The sequence below is a fragment of the Ipomoea triloba genome, chromosome 3 (assembly GCF_003576645.1).
Source record: "Ipomoea triloba cultivar NCNSP0323 chromosome 3, ASM357664v1".
In the NCBI taxonomy this organism is placed as follows: Eukaryota; Viridiplantae; Streptophyta; class Magnoliopsida; order Solanales; family Convolvulaceae; genus Ipomoea; species Ipomoea triloba.
Window position 1 is genome coordinate 2082838 of NC_044918.1, and position 14762 is coordinate 2097599.

At 32.6% G+C, this 14762-nt stretch overlaps 1 protein-coding gene and 1 pseudogene across 1 annotated transcript; one reads left to right on the forward strand and one right to left on the reverse strand.

Annotated features, from left to right (window-relative positions):
- Positions 1 to 2086: 2086 nt before the first annotated feature.
- Positions 2087 to 2233, reverse strand: LOC116014557 (annotated as a pseudogene).
- Positions 2234 to 10414: 8181 nt separating this feature from the next.
- Positions 10415 to 13585, forward strand: LOC116011964 (WUSCHEL-related homeobox 8-like). The gene is made up of 3 exons (XM_031251410.1): positions 10415 to 10797; positions 11828 to 12352; positions 12892 to 13585. Exons 1-3 carry the CDS (start codon positions 10608 to 10610, stop codon positions 12978 to 12980), a joined length of 804 nt encoding a protein of 267 aa, XP_031107270.1. The 5' UTR covers positions 10415 to 10607; the 3' UTR covers positions 12981 to 13585.
- The last annotated feature ends 1177 nt before the right edge of the window (positions 13586 to 14762 follow it).

Below are 14762 nucleotides of genomic sequence, written 5' to 3' on the forward strand. Positions count from 1 at the left end.
ACAAAGGCAGCAATCATCACTATGAGCAGACAATATACTGAAAGAATATGACTTTGAATTGGTACCCTTACTCNATATATATATATATATATATATATATATATATATATATATATATATATATATATATATATATATATATATATATATATATATATATATATATATATATATATATATATATATATATATCTCGCCATAGGCTGCCCCCATACCTAAAATGGGGTCACTTGCAAACTTATGTGGACCATTTTCTTTTTTTTTTTTTGGTCATGTTGGCTTGCAGGCTTTCATTAGCCTTGCAAAAGGCTCATGCATGGAAGTCATTTAGCAACCTTTTGTACTTTTTGTTATTATTTTATCATTATATTATAATATGATGTCAAAGTGTGACTAACTTTTAAGAGAGAATATTTGAGAAATAAAGATAGTCCTTTTTCGAAAGTTAAAATAAAGGTAGTCTTAGTTTCGATGTTAGCATGGGTGTTCCACACTTCTATGGACTGTGCAGGTCTTGCTTTTATTTTTTATTTTTTTCCTTTTTCTCCTTTTTTATTATTTTTTCTTTTTGATTTTCTCTTCTATTCTCTTTCCTTGTTTACATCTTAAAATTAAAAAGAAAAAAAAAACTTTAAATTAATGAGAATGCTCTTAGAACATATACATTCACTTATAACAACTTAACTTTCAGTCTTGGTTTTTATGATGGCGTTAACTTGCTGACATCCTCAATGACATATTATATTAGCTTTTTAAAGATGGCTAGTCAAAAGAGATGGATCACGTTTCCTAGGTGAAGTGTATGAATTGTAGATATATTTCACTCTCTACATGCATAGCAGATGATGCCTGTGACCTGACCTTCAACATTAGTATATGCCACACTCTAGGATAGTGAAAACTGATATAATCATATAAATAATGAACCCCTTACCGGGCTTGTTGTGTTAACAGGCGTTAACTGTTTGCCCCTTTTCTTCTTGTATTTTGTTCTTTCCTTTTTCTTTTTCCTTTAAAATTGTAAATTCCTTGTTATTCAAATTACATATAAACATTAACAATTTAATCCTTGTATTCAAGAAAGATGACTCTGCTAACAATAGTTATGTCAACTAAACATCGCCCCATCATATAAATCAGAGATGTGTTATTTCAATGGAATGAAAAGAATATGCAATGTGGTTTCTTGCGTCTCATCACAAAGGCAGCAATCATCACTATGAGCAGACAATATACTGAAAGAATATGACTTTGAATTGGTACCCTTACTCCTATAACTCATTTTATCTTAGAAAAATTCCCAAGAATCATTATTAATTGTAATTGATCTCTCAAAAACTCATGTAGGTAAACAGGTGGAAATAATAATTGTTTTATCCATCGGTACACAACACTGGCATGGCCACTTTAATTACTCCGTACCATATATGTAAAAGCTAAGGTTATAGAAAGTTTAATTAATTAAACTTCTATTACTATCATTTTCATAATGATACATCAATTCAAATATTCAAATTATCACACATAATCAGCACGATTGTTCTCGAATTGATAGTGAGCATTCTTCGATTGATAATTGATCAGCACTTTCTACCAAAATTCTTCGCCATTTACATCTTTGTCATCATCGGCTAGCAGATGGGATGGACGTAGAGCGCTTTCGGGCTGCAGATTGCATTCAACATAATATCCCCCGGTCATTGCCAAAGCTTCAATTGATACTTGATGACATTGTTATGGTTTCAATATCTAATTATATTAAACTCCTATCTGTGCTACTACAAGGTGTATGTGTTTTTTCCTTTGATGTCGATCAAACTTGAATGCTGAATGGACAAGGCTTTATTTATACCAAAAAATTTGGGAAAGTGCAATTCATCTTCCCTCAAAAATCACATTTTTCCCAGCTGAAAGGGCAAACTAACTGAGAAAGCTGATTGAATTGGAGAGCAGTATAGCACACAGTAAATGCCCAGATAAAACCTTATAACTGGAGAAATTGGGCTCCAGGTAAGCAGGCACTGAAGCCCAAACTTCTGTAATGACGGCCCAAATAAAGAAGCCCAAACTTTGGTAATGAAATTGGATAGGGGCCGCGCGAACGCAGGCCCCCTCTACCACAAATTATGACGTAGGCTCCACCTATAAAGTAGGCCTTAGATTAACACCCTTCCGAAGTGCAATGGAAGTCACGGCCTTGTTGATCGCCCATTGACCCCGTCCAGGTAAGTATGGATTCCAATCACACCCGGCCCAATTTTATAAGTCATTGCTCAGCTCCACCTTCTATTTTCCACCGATGTGGGATTCTCTTCAATATGCACAGTGCATTGATCCTTCCTCTTACGCCGTTTTGCTCTTTTAATTTCTTCTTGTATTTTGTTCATTCCTTTTTCTTTTTTTCTTTAAAATTGTAAATTCTTGTTATTCAAATTACATATAAACTTGTATTCACATAAAGATCAGATGGCTCTGCTAGCAATATTTATGTCAAATGAACATCGCTCAATCATGTAAATAAATAAGAGATATGTTATTTCAATGGAATGAAAAGAATATGCAATGTGATTTCTTGCCTCTCATTCAAGTTATTTATATTAGTATTGTTTTCTTTATATAATTTAAATTTTAAGTATAAAAATATATATTAGCGTTAAGTGAGACATATTTTTTGGTCATACTCCCGCCTATAAAACGATAAGACCGGGCCTGATATTATGGTCTGTCTTTTATCAGAAAGGAAGTTGATATTCAGGGTACTTCCAATTGATGATATAATCATATAATTAATGAACACCTTGAGAACATGACACCCAACCCAACAGTCACGGGTATGTTAATTAGCAGTGTTTCTGTGTGCTATACTGCTCTCCAATTCACGGGTCGGGCTTATACATTGCGTTAATTTGCGTTTACTGTGTGCTATATATACTGCTCTCCAATTGCATCTGGTTTCTGAGTTTGCCCCTTCGGCAGGGAAAACCTACCGAGATTTTTTAGAGAAGATGAATTGAACTTTCCCAGTTTGTTTTTGGTATAAATAAAGCCTTGTCCATTCATGTTTGATCGACATCAAAGGAAAAAACACATACAACAGCTTGTAGCAGATAGGAATTGAATATAATTAGATATTGAAGCCATAATTGATAATGTCGTCATCAGTATCAATTGAAGCTTTGGCAATGGCGGGGGCGGATTATGTTGAATGCAATCTGGAGTGCGAAAGCTCTCTACCTCCACCCCATCTGCTAGCCGATGATGACAAAGAAGAGTTCTTGGGGAAACTGCACATCTTAAAACGCAGTATTCCTGCTATGATTAGCCATCAGTCCAAGAATGTCCATAACCAATCCGAGAACAATCGTGCTGATCACGTGCTAAATGAATACGATCATGAGGATGAAGATTGATTGGGAAGAAGTTGTTGATCATAGTAAGCTGCTCCCTAATTAATCGATGATGAGTTTCACAACATTTTTCAAGACGGAGAAATTAGAAGCCGGCCTTGGTTCCTGCCTGTCTGTCAAGACTCAAGAGTACTTGGATTTATTCCAGTTTCTGAGCTCCCTTTCAATAGAAATGTGTAGTGCATATATGCAATAATTAAATTACATATTTTTCTCTTTTAATACAAGCTTATTATGTCAGTGTCAAAACTGCTCAACTCGCAAAATTTGATGATACCCAAATTTTACAGAATCTATATTAGTTTTTTCCATCCTCTTGTTTTACACTTTAATTTGGATTGTGATGTGTTTAATAGTATTAATGATATTTGAACTTATAAAATGTATGGTAGGTCGGAAAAAACACTAGAATAATACTCGTATTAGTTTTCTAAAATGCCATTTTGAAATTGTAGTGTAATTCATATTTTAGATTCTTGTTATGGTGTTCATGTTTAAGGTCAATTTAAATTCAATTGATACTCATGATTTTAGACAACATTTTATTGTAAAAGATTATGCAATATATAGAAGACGAATAAGGTGAGAACCAACTGTCCAGGAGAGAACTGGTGCGGGTATGCTCCAATGTAAAAATGGGGTTAGATTTGAATCGTCGATCAAATCTAGATCAACGGCTCAAATCAATGAATTAAATAAAATAAAATAAAAAAAAAACGTGCGTCCTGTTGCAAGGTTTAACACAAGTTCCTAGAAAGTTTTTTCTTCATGTACATATTGTGTCTTTGGCCAGAACAACACTGATGAATTAAAGAAGTAAATTGTAAAAAATGGTGCACCTTAAAAAGGAAAACAACGCACCTTATGAAGTAAAACAATGCACCTTAAGAAAATAAAAAAAAAAAAAAAAACAAAAACGCACACCTTATTAAGAATGAAAATCACGCACCAAAAGCCTTAGGCCGACGCACCTTAACAAGGAAAACAACGCATCTAAAGCTTTGGACCGACGCACTTAAGTTTCAACAACTAACGCACATTAAGCTCAAACCCACACACCTTAAGCACAAAAACGACGCACCTTAAATTTGACTGCTACTCAACTATATCAAGAAATAGTAATGATCTAGTTAGATCAATGAGCTGATTGCGTGACTCACGATTTACCCCGCAGAAGCTCTAAGGATGGGATCCTGTGAATTTAAGATTAATCCAGTGAAATTAGGATAACTTGAATGTTTTCTAAAAAATCAATAAGTAAATTAAGAGTTGCTTTCAAACGAATTGAGGAGATTCTCAATCCAATCCATTATCCATGGTAATTTCAATTTTAAAATTTCCAACATTTGGCATGCATGGCTGCGGGTATATGCTGCGCACATGCCGTTTTGTCTGTGCTGATGACAATACAATGCATCGGATCGGAGGTCAATATAAGACAACAACATGATTCTTTTTTGAAGAAATTAAGAAAACCACCAACAGCTTACGTTGCTAATAGCTTCTTGTTGAGTTGTGTGTTAAAAATTTTAATCACACTTTTTAATTTTAAAAGAAAGAGGAGATAAGCCATGCATGCATGATGAATGTGCTCCTCCTCTACTCTCAATTATTGTTCTTTTCGGTTTCCCTTAGATTATTCGAGTAGAAATGTGGTTACAAATTTTAAATGAAAATGTATATTATATTTATTAATAAATATTGTAAGTTGTAATTTTCGAGACTTTACTAGATATACTAACAAATTTTATCCAGTGTTAACATGTGTCTTATTGTCATTAACCAATTCAAGAAATGCTTTAATTATTCTGCATTAATATTAATGTACAGTTGCCAAAAAATCACACCTAGTCGGCCGATTAATTATTATTATTTATTATTAAAAAAATAATTATTTCGCTCAAAACGATGTCATGAATTACAATTGCACAAAATAAGAAAATTGCAATTTCTTTCAATCAAATAATATAATTTTGATGAGTGTTGAATTTCATTATAAAAGAATTTCAATTACAGGTAGGCAACTAAACACCTTTAATAATATACACTAACACTATACAACTTATTTATTGCAAGTTGGATTATGTTCATGCATGCTCCACACATCAATTGTCAAAGCTGATTACTTGTGAAATTGAGTTAGATGTAAAAACAATAAAATACATATAATTTCAGCCATAAAAATGTGACAGCTCTGGTTGAAATGTGACAGCTCTGTTTGACACATATTTTTGTAATTGCATATACTGTTGCCATAATAAATTTTTACTTCTATAATTGAAACTATTAGAATTCTGAACTGTGTAGTGCTCCAATCACAATTGCAATTCATTCAAACGACTTTTCAAATAACGATTTGAACAGTGAACATTCTCAATTAAATCATTCTTTCTAACTAAAGTTACAAATTAATTTATAAATACTACCCTAGTGGATGACAAAAAAAAACTTTTCATATAAAGGAATATATGAATTAATTTCCTTTTTCTTTCACACACCAGGAAAAAAAAAAGAGTAAAAATCTCTCAAAGGTGGGGGTTTAGTTTGGTAATACATTTCATCTCTTTTTAGACAGGGGACTTGTGTTTCAACTTTTAAGTGTGTCACCTCATTCCTTATATATATATATACAAAATAAAACAGACAAAATCTCCCACAAGGAATAAGGGAAAATTAATGGTTTTAGAAGAAAAATAAAATTGTTTTATATACTCCCAATAATAGTCGTTTTTAATTTTTTTTTTTTTTTACAAACATATTCCTTTTTTTTTTTTTAGAGTCACGGGGTCTTTCTCTGTCCGTGTAACGGTCCAGGTCCACCCACGTTCGCTCCGGGAGGCACGGGAGCTGGCCCAGAGAGAATCGTCACTTGTGAGAATCGAACCCGAATTCTCCAGAAATTCTCATTTGCCACTTGAGCTTACCCACTGGGTTCAAACATATTCCTTTTGTTTTGGCTTAAAATCGGCCGCGATTTGCGGAAGTTGATGTTGGCAAGCAAGGCAGGGCAGGCAATGGTCGGTCAGCTTGAATTGCCTACTTTTTCCGTATAAAAACACTACTCCCAGTCCCAGAAATTAAATAAATTCAAATCGGCCGTCGCGTACCACGTCCTTATCCATGCCAATGCCTAATTAAGTAATACCACATCAACAACCAACCTAACTATGAACTGCAATTCTGCAATCTATGCATTTCTACTCTCTCTCTCTTTTTTTTTTCCTTTTTCTTTTTAAAATTTCCATATAGCGAACGGACAATAAAACGAATTCAAGTCACGTCAATAATTTTTTTTTGGTAAAAAAGAGATGAATTCTGCTAAAAGATCTACTAAATGAACTCTCTATTTCTACTCATTCACTTTTACTCGTTGGTATGACAAAAGATGATAAGTTGTTTTCATTCTATGAGTCTCAAAGAAAATGTCATTCACACACATTCTATGAGTCTCAAAGTCTCAAAGAAAATGTTATGTACTAAACGAATTCACTTTTTTTCTAATCTCCGTATTATATATATATATATATATAAAAGTGCGCGCACAGCGCCTTCCCAGTTCTTAATTAATATAATTATCCTGTCTAACATTTACTCCTGTCACGTACTTTTATTCGTTTAATTTAATAACACTATGTTTCTATTTCAATTTTTTTTTAGTATTATTGATTCTGTTACAAGTTTACAATGTTCTATTTCGATTTGATTTAATTAATAACATTTAGAATTGCGATGACTACTAGAGTAACTGATCACTTTAATAATAGGCAGTTAATATTAGAAAAGCATTCAAGCTCTCTCATTCAATGATACGTACTTTTAAAAGTAAAGATTATAGACCAATTTAAGTATAAACAATACTCAGTTGAGTAAACTACAACAAACTTATTAGACTAAACAAAATTAGCGTAATAAGGACCTCAAAGTCAGCATAATGAATAAATATGATAATTTAAACCTAACTACCTAAGTATAAGAATATTGTGATCAAACTAAGTCATTGTAAGGATTGTAATGAATTTATATATACAGTTGAGTTCACATGAGAATAAAATTTTAGTTTAAAAATGCATATTTTTTCTCACTTTTTCTCTCCCTGAAATTTAGGATTATTTCTTTTCTCTCCGGGATCTAGGGCATTGCATGCTTTCGTCTTTTCCATAATTATATTCTAAGTGCACCTGTTACGTACGGTCGTTGCTTCGGTCACGTTGACCCAATGATTCAAATTGATTCACTACCACATTTGGCTAGGTTGAAAGTAGCGAATTCGATTAACCAAGTCACGTGGGACTTGGAGATGATTCAGAGTTGTTTTTCTAAAAGAAACGCTACTTTAATTTCTAAAACCCCTATCAACCCATCTAGCTTGGGATGACATATAGTCCTGTGATTGGGATATTAGAGGTTGCTATATGGTTAAAGATGGGTATAGAATAATAGAAGGCAGGCTTCGTGAGGTTCTCTCAGTTGATGACAATGGCACTTAAAGTAAGTTTGGAATCTACAGGTCCTACCGAAGTGAAAAGCTTTGCATTGAGAGCTTTAACGGATATCTTACCTACAACTACAAACTTGAGATAGAAAATGGTTGATGTGTAGCGGGAGTGCCCTCTTAGAAGGTTAGGCGAAAAAAGTCTTAGTTAAAAAAAAAAATGCAAACTAATACGGAGTCCAAGCTAGTCAATGATTTGGGATAATCAACAACTTTAAAGCAAACGAAAAAATGTGGTAATAGTTTGTTAAAACTTAAAAACTTTTAAACGCTAAAAGTGTTTTATAAAATGCATCATATGATATGTAAAAGTACAACCGTGTTGAGTGCACTTTTACATATATTATCCGGATACACTTTGTAATTTTGTGTGGTGCATTTTTAGAATCATAAATCTTGAATGCATTTTTACCAATCATTAGATACAATTTGCAATTTTACTTAATTTTACTTAATCAGCCATATATACGTGGAAAAAAATGCACCATAAGAAGTCAGATTGCAAATTCAATTTAGACACCACACCATGTACCTAATCAAACCAAGCAATATTCACAAATTCCCCGAATCTCTGTTAATGATTATGACTAGCTTTTTGTTTTCTCTGTTCTGTAACTATCCTCTGAGCAATGAAGTCACATTCATCTTTTTATTCTTCTTTTCGTAAAAAAAAAAAAAAGAATAAAACCAAAAAAAAATATTTATGTTATACTTTCATGTATTATTGTAAATTAAAATTTACGAATATTATTGATTGCTTAGCTTTTGGATCTTACCTTAATCTTAAATCATTTATAACTTGATTTTTGTGGATTGTAAGGTCGTGTACCACGTTGGAATGTGGGATTTGCATTGGACTTGCTTGATTTTATGGCCAAATGAAATTAATAAATGAAAATGAGCTTCATCAAACATTGAATCATGAAAGTGAAGACTCCCATATCGGACAACCTAATTTAATTTGAAAGGACGTAATTATTTTATTTTAATTTTTAATAATAATTATGGACTACATTAATTATAGTTCACTTTTTATTTTGAATCAGTTAAATCATTTGAGGTAAACAGATATCAAAGTAGTAAAAAGAGTTATAATTTTGTAATTGATTGTTGAAAAGCTTATATTTGATCATATTCTATTTCGTATTTAATCTTTATTTTGTGCTTAAAATTTAGATATTATGTTTAAAATGATCTATATTTGTTTCATTTAATCAATTAGGTACAATTAATAATATTGTTTCTAGTGGCACCCGGTTACACCCCCAAGTGGGAGGGGGTAAGTTTGAGTCTCAGTGGAGGCAATATTGAATCGTTGTGCTTCATTTGGTTGATAAAGTAGCTATAAGCAGATACTACAGTGTAACAGAGTCGAATGACAAACTAAAAGTGGTGTTTTCAATAGTCTTGATGATTTGGGCTCCATATGGAACTTGTTCAAAAAATTTAATGTGTTTGATTGAAAAAAAGTATTAATTGTTAATTTAGATCTTAGATGTTCGAATCTTGAATTATACAAAAACATAGTAGTATTTTACAACTTAAATATTCATTAATAATAAGTAGGTTGACGGGTTGGCATGCTTAGTCATCCAATCCACTATGTGGCGGGTTAAGTTACAAAAATGTTACACAACCAATTTGTTTTCAAATTAACCCGGAATAGGTTGAGTTGGCCCATTATGACACCTTTAATTGTCTTGTACAAGTTTGTTTTTGTTGTAATAGTTAGAGAGTATTATATTTGTATAAAATTTATAATGTTATTCATATAATTTTTATATGAAATTTTAGATTATTGAAAGTAATTTCACTATATTTATGTATGATTGATAAATACTTTTATAAAAATCCTATAAGAAGGTATGATGGTTGGCATCCCTTATTTATATATGTATTTATGTTTTTTTTTTAAATGTTACCTTAGCTTATACAAATTGTACAATACATTTTTTGGGATAAAAATGCTTTGACAGTTATAAGTTATAACTCATGTTATCTCTCCTACTGTTGTTACCATAGATATGTATCCACTATATATTTTATCGATTATTTAATGAATAATGGTAATATTTGTAAACATTATATTAAAATAATAAAATAAACATAACATTATAAATAAAGATGGACAATTACAAACTATATTTTATTTACATTTTAATTTGTAATGATTAGTTATTATTGCCTTTAAAGTTATAGAATTGGTTTAGAGTATTATTAGAGAAAAGTATAAATTTTTTCAAATTTGATAATCAAAATTTATTACTTTAATAAATTGTAAAAGATACGTAGTAGTTATGACTTTTATAAATATTTTGTGGTGTATGGCCATTATCCCCTATACTATACACTAGTCCATAAATATGTAGCACATTTCATAAATTAGGCATTTAAAAAAATTTACAAATAATCCACTAAAATTGTGAGATTATAATAGAATTGTTCCCCGGTATAGTACGGAGTATGACTGAACGTCCAAATCTTGTCTTTTACTGTCTTTCACTCTTTCTTTCTTCCCGCTTTGCTTTACTTTCTCGTTACCTTTTTTGTCTCCTCTCTCTCTCTCTCAATCTCTCTCACCCTTCATTCTCCTTTGATTTGATTAGAATTAGTGAAGAAAAGTGTCTTCCCTTGGATTGGGATACTAGTTTGCTGATTCTCTGGAAAGCTAAGGTTTGTTTAATTTGTTGAATAAAGTGAAGATAGAAATGGAGTGGGAGAAGCAGCTACCGCCTCCGCAGCCGCAGCAGGCGGAGGAATTGGGCGGCGGAATGTTCGTAAAAGTGATGACAGACGAGCAAATGGAAGTCCTCCGCAAGCAAATCGCCGTCTATGCCACCATTTGCGAGCAGCTCGTCGATTTGCACAAATCTATCGCCTCCCAACACGATCTTACTGGTCCCCTCTCTCTCTCTCTCTGTCTTTCTGTTTCTTCAATTTTCGTTGATTTTGGAAAAGAAAAAAAGGATCAAAATTGAATCGTTATTATACTATCAGTTGAATGTCAGTATGTCACAACAGTAACTACCGTTTGCTTTTTTCTTCTTCCTGAGATTACTGTGAAAAATTCTGCTATTTTTGAGTGTTGAGCATTGCATAATCTAAATAAGGAATTTGTTTCAAATTTTATCACAAAATGAAATTCCTGGAAAAATTTTACTGTACCTTTTATCAGTGCACAAGTGTATAGTTGGTCAAACCTTTTGAGTGTTCACATGGTTTTCTTTAGTCTCCTCCTTTACCCCCCAAAAAAAATTAATTTTACTTGGTCAATGTTATAAACTCATTGTATATATACTTAAGAAAAATTCTTCCTAGTATCTCATCCGGATAGATCCTTAATCCTCAGCAAAATGATCTGAAACTTATTTTGATGTCTTGAGGTGTAGTGATAGTGAGTGGCTAAACTTCCAATTATTAGTGACTTTATGAGTTTTAGGAATCTTTCTTTATTGTGATGGGTAGATCATGATCAATTGGTTTCCCTAGTTACACTTTTGGTCCTGGATCTACCATCATTATTAGAATACTAATTCTGGAACTTACTAAGATTGTTTGCCAAGCTAATTTGTTTTTATTGTGGTTGGATGAGCAAGTGAATTATGGTAGCCAAATTTGTGTTTGCATCATATTACTGAACTAGTATGGCTTCAAGTTTAATTTGCTCTTGGAATCATTACTGCATGGTTCATCATTAACCTTTGGGCTTCCAAATTACTTGGGATTTATTGCTTTTATAGGATTACTTCATCAATCATGTCCTTTTACATTGTTAATACAATCATAGATGTCTGATATCATACTTTGTTTGTTAGTACATTAATCCAATCTGATCATAGTATATACTATAACCATTTCTCCAACTGACCATATATGAATATATCAGAGTAAATTGGAATTCAGTTCTAGTCTGTTCCTGATGTCTCAGGAGCCAGGCTGGGGAATCTATATTGTGACCCATTAGTGACATCAGCTGGCCATAAAATAACGGGCAGACAGCGGTGGACTCCAACACCTGTGCAGCTTCAGATTCTTGAACGAATATTCGATCAGGGCAATGGAACTCCAAGCAAGCAGAAAATCAAAGAGATAACCTCTGAATTGTCACAGCACGGCCAAATTTCTGAAACAAATGTTTACAATTGGTTCCAAAACAGGCGTGCTCGATCAAAAAGAAAACAGCAGGTCACAGCAACGAATAATGTTGAATCGGAAGTGGAGACCGAGGTTGAGTCACCCAATGATAAGAAGACAAAGCCAGAGGATTTTCAGTCCTCTCACATTGCAACTTCAAGGGCTGAAGATGTCTGCTATCAAAACCCTGTCGTCAGCTCGGCTATGCATTCCATTGATCCAAGAAGCAGTAAAGCTGAGCCTATGTTTCCTTCAGAGAGTACTTCAAAACCTGCTGGGAATTTCGGCCAAATGTCCTTCTATGGCTTATCAAATCCAAGTATGTATTTATGACAATCATTATTATTTATATATATAATGTTCCTTTGCTAGTGATATTATTCAAGACAGTCAAAAATGTGAGGTTTTTGGTTTTTCTCATCTGCGTACTCTATGTCAGGCTTTATTGAATACATTCTATAATAGCCACGATGACCCTAAAAGTGAAAAATAATGAACTCTTTAGGCAGAACCATGAAATCTTTATGAAATAATTAAAACTTAGAACAAAGTTTACATATATTACAATTTAGATGGTTCTTTCACCTTTTAACTTCATGGTGTATTGATATTTAACCTGGACCACCTATCACATTTTCCATCATTAAGTGGCATCTTTTTCATCAGATATGTTCCATTAATAGTGTTCTTGGCATTTTAAATGCTCTGAAGGTTTTTGCACTGTCACGGAAGGAAATTAAGTATTACTACATATCATGTCGAATATATTATTTCGAGTAATTTACTCACCAAATAAAAGTGTATTATCCTATTATGAGCAGCCAGTGGAGGGAGAATACTAAAAATTGTAATTTTCAGGAATGGATCATCAGATGATTGGAAAAGTTGAAGTTCCGGGGAGCTATAATCCTTATCTTAATGCAGAAGATTACAATATGACGGGTTGAAACCTTTTTCAGCAGAAGTTATAGGGATATTTAACAAATTCAGATTGAACATGGAAGTCGAGCAAACTTGTGCTGGAGTCACAACGTTGCATTGAATTGGCGTCTGATGCATAGTAGTATGCAGCCAGTTTCATGGAAATATATATATTCCACATGGACCACGTGCAAAGTATATAAGTTTAATGCATCATTCTTCAAAACTAGTTAGTTAGCATATTCAAAGCAAGTGGTATTTGCGAGAATGTGTTTGGTGACTTTGTGTCTGCCAGGTCTCGATCCATTAGCATAGAGTGAATGTTGCCTGGTTTCTATACAATCTTTCTGCTTTGTTGGCTGATTTGTATTTATCAGTGTTTTCAGTCTTTTAATTTCAAGACACAAAAGTATGTGTTCACAGTAGTGGTTTCTTCTTCATTCTTTTATATACCAATTTTTCATTTCAGCAAGGAGGATTATGTTCAGTGAAAATAGCTTCATAGGCCGAATAGATTTCGGCATCCAGATAGACTTTTTCAATCAGGGTTTGTCGTATAGGTTATCTTTTCCATCATGTGATGCACACAAGTTGCGAAATTTCCTTACTTTGAGAATGGTTTATTGATGTATAGTATTTTCTGTTACATTTTTGGTCGTGTCGTGTGTGGCAATATAATGTACATAAATGTTACATCATATTTTGTCTAAATATAATGCACTGGATGGTTTCATGCCATCTTATTGGCTTCCTTTCACGCTGAAATTTTGCCAGTTTTAAGGTTATCTCTTGCTAGTGTGATGATGTGTGCTCATATCAATAAGATATCACTTCGAGTGAGTACCAACTCTGCTAAAGGTTAGGAAAAACAAATAATAATAATAATAATAATGAGAAACCTGCAAAGGGAGAGATATGAGAAGGAGAGGAAAAGATGGAGATAAGATTTGGTAAGAATAATCAAAGCATTGCTTAGCTTGCAATATATATGTTACTTCTATTTATATAGACTAATTATATATATATATATATATATATATATATATATATATATATATATATATATATATTCTAACCAATCTAAATAACTAGTTAACTACTAATATTGTTTAAAAAAAATAATAACTACTACTCCGTAATATAAAAACAAGATTTCTTAACTAATTATTAACTAAATGAATTTGGGTACCCGAGAAAGACAGATGGGGCAAAATTATATTTTGTGTTTATTGTAAGGATGAAGGTTAAGATAGGGAAAACATAAACAACCAAAGACAAATAAGAATGAGTAATCAAGATTTCTTTTGCAAAGTATGGCATAAGGGCTCATGTTGTTTAATGTTGCAAATGACATATGAATGATTAGAAAAAATTGTAGCCTCATGAGCATAAATCCATAATCTAGGAGGTACATAGGCTTGGGCGAGTAACGTGAGGCCAGTTTGACACTTAAAAACGTAGTCATGGTCATGTTTACAACCCCGACCTCCTCTATTGCCACAACCACGTCAACGAGATTGATTAGTAGTTTGTTCCAGTTGTGAGGCAACGGATGACCCCTGTTGGGAAACAAGTGCTAATGCTGGTTCCATGGGAGTAGTAAAGGAAATGTCATTTGCGTAGCCGTGTAGGTGAACTGATGTGCAATGAGATAGTTGTTGAGTTGATCAATCGTCACAGGTTCTTTAGCGATCAATGAAGATACCATTGACCTTTGAATATATATATATATATATATATATATATATATATATATATATATATATATATATATATATATATATATATATATATATATATATATATAT

Bases quoted from the DNA above. Each gene is read 5' to 3' on its own strand.
- LOC116011964 (XM_031251410.1), top strand. From the start codon at position 10,608: ATGGAGTGGGAGAAGCAGCTACCGCCTCCGCAGCCGCAGCAGGCGGAG. The intron at 10,798-11,827 runs GTCCCCTCTCTC...CTGATGTCTCAG, and splicing joins CTCCCAACACGATCTTACTG to GAGCCAGGCTGGGGAATCTA. The intron at 12,353-12,891 runs GTATGTATTTAT...TGTAATTTTCAG, and splicing joins CTATGGCTTATCAAATCCAA to GAATGGATCATCAGATGATT.